Genomic DNA, 6,541 nt, shown 5'->3' on the forward strand with positions numbered 1-6,541 from the left:
AGAATTTCTTTAGAAACTTTCTACCTTCATTCATCTCTAAATTGCTATCATTTTGTCTTACCAGGTAGATCAGCAGCTTCGAAATACAAAGAGAATCCCCTGTCCCGGCTGGTAAAATTATCACGAGACTCAAATTTTATTACCACGCTATTTCCAGTTACAAAAATGGTTTCTCCAGTCGCTTTGCCACAATAACTTCCAAAATATTGGTGCTGTTCGTTCCGAAACGTCAGATGGTCGTCTCTTTTAATACAAAATATAATAATAATTCTAATACTGAAGGGAAAAATGATCTGAAACTAAAAACATCATCTACTGGACTTTTCGAAAGCAAATTCCTATACAACCCTTTTCTTCAAGAGATAAAGAAAAAATTGACTGAAATAATAGCCCCTCTTCCCCCTAAAAAGCATTGAAGTGAGAAATCATGCTGCACTGTAACTAAGGGAAAGTCATGGATAGGATTACTTGGTAAAAGGCTAAACAGGTATTCAATTCTGTACACAACTACTACGGAAATTACTATTGGAAAAAACATTCTTTTTAGAGGTAATGAAAGAGGGAGCGCCAGGGTGGGGTGGTTGGCGGGGGTTTATAGGACCTAATTCTGTTATTCCGCTTGCTGTAAGCATGTGGGTTTATAATCGATCCTTACTCACAAGCACTGCAACTCATTACCAACAGGATATGGGTCAGGCATCTTAAAGTATTGAAACTTTATTTTCATTCTCGTGCCAGCTGGAATAGGAACTGAATAATTGCACTCCATTTTGTGTGGATAGCCTTCAGGATAGTTTGGACTTTTCAAAGTATTATTCACCACTGAACCACAGTCGGCTGAATAAAACAACAACAGCTGCAACAAAAGAAACGAAGTTACCTTAGCATTATGCTGAGCAGCAATGTAAATATATTGGAACAAAAGAAAAAAAATTAACGTAGAAAAGAGTTTAAATCCAACAGGACTGATTTGGGCATTCACGTTGCCGTCTCTTGTTGTGATAACCAATTTGGTCGTGACGTTATGTAAAAACGTTCAATTAACTGGCCAGTGATCCACTTACCGTTTTTCTCGCAAATGGAGAATGCCTTGCCTTTACACGATACGTCATTCCATTTCCCAGCTGGAAAGGGTGCGTCATTCAAGTCAAACCAAATCCCATAGGCCTGTGCACAGTCGGACTGTACAATTACAATTATAAATTATCTTATTTATTGAAGTTTAAGTTACAGAAAGTAGCTAGCCCTGCTCACCGAAAATAACTTAAGGGTTAAACCGGTTCGGTGACCATCATTTATAGGGGTATTGAGCTAAATCATTTATGCGTTTATCTTTATTAAGACTTCTACTCACAGTACACACGATTTAAAGATAACTCAAACACATTACAAATTATGAAATGATAAGGTAAGTATAACAAACATATTATCAAATAGATAAACAAATGATTGAATGAATAACAATATGAGGTAGTGATTTGTACTAATAAATGAAAAAAATAGTAGAAACAAGAGAAAGTAATGGCACTTTTCTCTTGATAGAAATTAGTAAAATACAATAGTTAATTATTTTTTCAATGAAGACTCTGTGAGAATTTTGAATATTTAGTCTATCTCGTTCAGCAATTTCAGCCCATTATATTGAACATAAATTCGCCATAATTTGGTAACAGGCAGATCTCTTTTAAAAACATTGTGCTTCCATGGGATTTTATCTAAAAGTGTGTCAAAGATGATGGAACATCTTCCAAATTTGAACTTGTTCATGAACCAAAGGCTTGAAGTTGGACATGATGAAAATCAAAGACAAGTATGTACGCACATAAAAATATGAAGGGGTCTAAAGATATGATAGCAAGTCTTGCCCCAAACTAAACAACTATATGACAAAAATGAAAGAATGTTCGCCTCATACCGCTTTATTATTAGGCTCATCCCTATTCCAGTTGGAGTAACGAGGAGGAGTATCGTCATAAACCCATTTAAAGTTATTATCCTTATCAGGATCGTGTAGTCCAATCCAAACAGACTAAAGTGAGAGATTGTCACTGAAATATTAGCTGAATACATCAATAATGATCACTTTAAAGAAGTGTAGAGCTTCACCTCTTTCGGTCTTAGAATTACGTTTATGTTAACTTTAGATGATAAAAACAATAAATTAGCACTGCTGAACTCATATTTTGGTTGAGTACCACCACCTACTGCAAAATGCCTCTTACAAAATGTTATGAAACTCGGATATAGAGTTATAAAGGAGACATAATTTTAAGTCGTAGAATGTCTTATTTTTAGTGTTTGCATTTTCTTCCCCTTCTATGAATTTTTCAACATCACTTTCCGAGACTTCGGCAAATCTTCCTGAATGCACTTCAAGCTCGGAAAAAGGATCGATGTGAAAATTTGGCAGCTCATCGACAAAGTCACCGGTTACAGTACCGTCTTCGCACCTGGAAGCCATTTTGTGAATGGAATTTCAAAAGAACCGGCCGCGCGCCTGGGCGGGAAGCTCCCTTGTAATTGGCTAATCATGATAGTAATCATGTCGACACCAATATCCTCACTCGTGAAAGATAAAAATAGTATCTTCAGTGCGGGCGATGAAGATACGATTTTTTAGTAAAAGGAAAAATCCTGGTATTTCATCGGTATCTATATAGTAAAAAGCGTTTGTCGATACCGATTTGAAAGATATTATTTCCAGATTTTTTTGCAGCTTTCCATACTACCTAGATGTGGGAAAAGGTCGCAGACTGTCGCATGTTGCTTTTAATGATTTATGAGATTATTGTACCTAGCGACTGGTATGGACACGTTTTCGTCATTCCTCTTTACATCACGAACCTGTGCGTGTCGCATTTCTTTTATTTTATCCGTAATATAAGACTGCTCTTTGTCATCATCGATCTTCACCAAATATCCTCCGAGACTTTGACAGTGTCTGCTAGCTTGATACCAAGTCAGATACTCAAAACTTAATTTATAGCAGGATGAACCATGTTGATGATACCAACCAATCGGGCAGATACTTGGTTGAACTAACAAAAGTAAAACAAGTCAAGTTTACGATTGTTCAGTCTTTAGAGGAAACTGTACCAATCATTGTTTATACTGAGAAAAAGCAACTCGTACTAAATAATACTGTGTAAAAGTAATGCAAACGATCATCGTTGATCATCACACAAATCCCAATTCATTGACGGGATTTAGATAATGTTTACCACAAGGCCATTATTCTAACAGATGAGATTAATCGTTGAGATCTTCGCTCGCGAACAATCAATTTCCGGGCGCTATATTTGAAGAGAATTCTTTGCTTTCCTTTTAAACTGAACTATATTCTGGGAGACTGGAAATTGAGATACATTACCGGGCTGATCAACAGCTTCAAAGCGTAACACGAATCCTCTCCTTGTCATGTTAGAACTATTTCCAGAATGAAAGTTTATCAACGTGTAGTTTCCAGTTATCAAAATAGTTCCATTCGTTGAACCACAGTATTTCCCAAAACTTTGTTTTCTGTCGTCACGGAACGTCAAATAGTCATCCCTTTGGAAAACAAATAAAAAATAAATCTAAAATAACATACATCACTGCATTGCAAATAATAGTTCGCGGATGGGTGGATATATTTCTACAAGTCATATTCGAAATCTTGCTTCACTTGCGCGTTTTTGAGTCCACGATTAATTACTTTGGACTCGAACAATCAGTGACGGAAGAATCGAAAGCCAATTTTGCCAATTGAACTCATGTAGTTTTTTTTTCAATCCGGAAGAATAGATCGGAAGAATTTTGAAGGAGCAAGACGTTTTGATTACAGGAAAGCAAGTGGGAATAGACCGGAATTTTGTTTGGACGGCTTTAGATAATTTGCCAAGATAAAAGTTAAAACAGCACGTTTAATGAAGTGAGGTACCTTTTTGCTGCCTGCCCTCGTCAGTTTGTAACAAAATAAATTTTCGCTATTTTCTCACGCAGCTGAATGAAGGATCAGAAGGAAAGTGAATATGTAAATGAACATAACTCATCTTACCGTTTTTCGCTGTTAACATCAAGCTTGAACCCAACATTTATTCTTTCTTCCAACTTAAAATACCCATAAAGGATAACAGTCATTCCTCACTTACACGCACTGATAATGATTCCTTAGATCAGGCAACCTCATGTACCCAAACGTGATTTTCAATCTAAATCCAGATGGAATAGGAACTTTAAATTCACACTCCATATTGTCTGGATAGCCTTCAGGATAATTTGGACTTTTCAAAGTGCTATTCACCACTGAACCACAGTCTGGCAACAAAATTACAAACAAATACTGACTTACTGATAATATTTGTGAATCAGAGCTCACTGATCAAACAATGAATAATGTGGTTTTGTCTAATGAACAGACTAAAATAACAGAACCTATTAAGATCCCATTCACGTCCAGGATTGTTGAGATAGAGAAGCACGACGACCATGTATTGCAACTACGCGACTTTTGACTTCGATGGCGACTTTCTGAGCAAAGTTTAAGCGATTTTCATTCTTATCGCTACGGTCACTGTCACTCTTGCTGTTGTAGCTCTTTGTCATTGTCATTGTGCAATATTTTGCCTTTTACAAAATACCACCCTCAGTGTCTAAATAAAATTGAAGGTCTCATTAGGGTTAACCGTCAGCCGTAAAACAGCAAAAAAAAGTTATAGACGTTAGAGAAAAATTTGAGGAATATTAACCGTTAGTCTTAAAAAGAAGTGAACGGTTACAAGTTTCCTTTAATCGCAAAGAAAACAAATTAACCGCTGACCGTAATTTGAGACACTCAAAATTCAATGACTGTGTAATTGTGTGGTTACCCTGTGCGGCAGCATCGCCGCCAACTGTCACATTCCACATCTGCAGAACGAGCAACGGGAAAAGACTTCTTATCATATTTTTTTATCTTGGGTTACAGCAGTATCCCTAAATATCAGAAACAAAATAAAAACAAATTGGCGTTGAGATATTTTGTAAAAATATCCGTTGATTTTAAATGCAAATTTGCTAATGGCTTGTTTGCTGAACACATCCCGTCGACCGACCTAAATGGAACTTAAACTGTTCAGGAGATAAAACAACTCATGAGTTCACAAACACCTTGAAGATCAACACTGTGAAATTTAGAGAAGCAAAGCTGACGAGTCTTATCACATCGATTAGATATTAGGGCATCTGTAATTGACTAGTAGGCACTCAAAAAATTTTAGCAGGCTGACTTTCGTGTAAGGCTTTATTGCAGCTACTAATCCAAACACGAATATACCCTCGCTAGCAACATACAAGTTCAAAGAATTAACGAACAGCTGAAATTTAAATTCAGAGTTTCACCACCCTTGAGCAAGCAAAATTTTGGTAAACCGGCAAAGGGATGTTCGATCAATGCACACATTGCACTAGTTTCTTAAAACCGTCCTCAAAACCGCTATGGAAGAAAACCGAATTTGCAGAAAATCTGGTTAAGTTACCTTCTATAACATCTGACAAGCAATGGACCTGAAAACACGTCTTCGTGGCATTGTACGTTGCAAACTCTGAAAGAAAAAAACTGTACAAGGAATATACCGAAAATGCTAATGATAATGATAATGAACACAATTTTTACCCGAGGCAAATATACATTTAACACTTAAACTCCCATGAGTGACCAAGACAGAATTTCCGCTCACAGTGTCAACACGATATTAAACAGAAAAGTGATGAGAATGAAGAAAATATCAATTGAGGGAATGTTAGTTGATCCTATACCAAAATCTCTGAAGTAACTTCATAAGATTGGTATAGCAGAGAGTGAGGAGAATTACTAATGAGATCTTGGGAGTAAAAGGGTTGAGGTGTTTATTGGGAACTTCAGAATCACTTTGATCAGATCTTACTGTATCATCTATCTTTATATTGAGTTCTAAGGTCAGGTGATGCGATATTCTTGTTTGCGGCTTCGAGGAAATATTTTTCAGTGTTATATTGAGTAAAAAATACATAATCAATGTTAACTGCTGTGCAACTTCTGAGTATTTGGTGTTTAATCAAACAATATCTCTTATTTGACATTTTGGGAAGGTGAAAGGGCAATAGTCTAAGTTACAACGAAGGTGGCATTTCAAGGTCTATCTTGCTATTAGCCAAGATAGACGAAGGGTGTTCATATTGGCGCGTTTTGAGGGAATACATTCCAAAAGTGCTATCTTTAAGTTTTTTGCGTCACTAGAGTCAGATATATTTTCCCTTCAATATTTCATCGTACACGTTTACGATATTTACGTAAATCTTATCTAGTTTTAGGTATAATTTAATGACATCATTCGTGTTGTGTGATCTTGCCGGCGGAAGATGCAAATAATCAGAGTAAAGAGGGGAATTCGACGCTGTTGAGGACTTCTGGTTAGTCGTCGGAATATCACCAAGTCACTGACTCTTGTGTCAGTGCTTTTCAGGACTACTTTCACCTGGAAGATCGCTGAGCGTTTATCTGTGTTTCTTCAGATTCAAATCACTCGTATTAACAATGATGAAT

The 6,541-nt window shown here is 36.6% G+C and overlaps 1 protein-coding gene across 1 annotated transcript; it reads right to left on the reverse strand.

Moving 5' to 3' along the window:
* Positions 1 to 566: 566 nt before the first annotated feature.
* Positions 567 to 5,575, reverse strand: LOC149047436 (uncharacterized). The gene is made up of 8 exons (XM_089205066.1): positions 5,496 to 5,575; positions 4,848 to 4,953; positions 4,131 to 4,296; positions 3,371 to 3,549; positions 2,845 to 3,038; positions 1,916 to 2,029; positions 1,065 to 1,182; positions 567 to 837 (listed from the first exon to the last, which is right to left on the reverse strand). Exons 2-8 carry the CDS (start codon positions 4,921 to 4,923, stop codon positions 656 to 658), a joined length of 1,029 nt encoding a protein of 342 aa, XP_089061192.1. The 5' UTR covers positions 4,924 to 4,953; positions 5,496 to 5,575; the 3' UTR covers positions 567 to 655.
* Positions 5,576 to 6,541: the final 966 nt, after the last annotated feature.

Source organism: Pocillopora damicornis, chromosome 4, assembly GCF_964200805.1.
Source record: "Pocillopora damicornis chromosome 4, jaPocDami1.2, whole genome shotgun sequence".
NCBI classification, from domain to species: Eukaryota; Metazoa; Cnidaria; class Anthozoa; order Scleractinia; family Pocilloporidae; genus Pocillopora; species Pocillopora damicornis.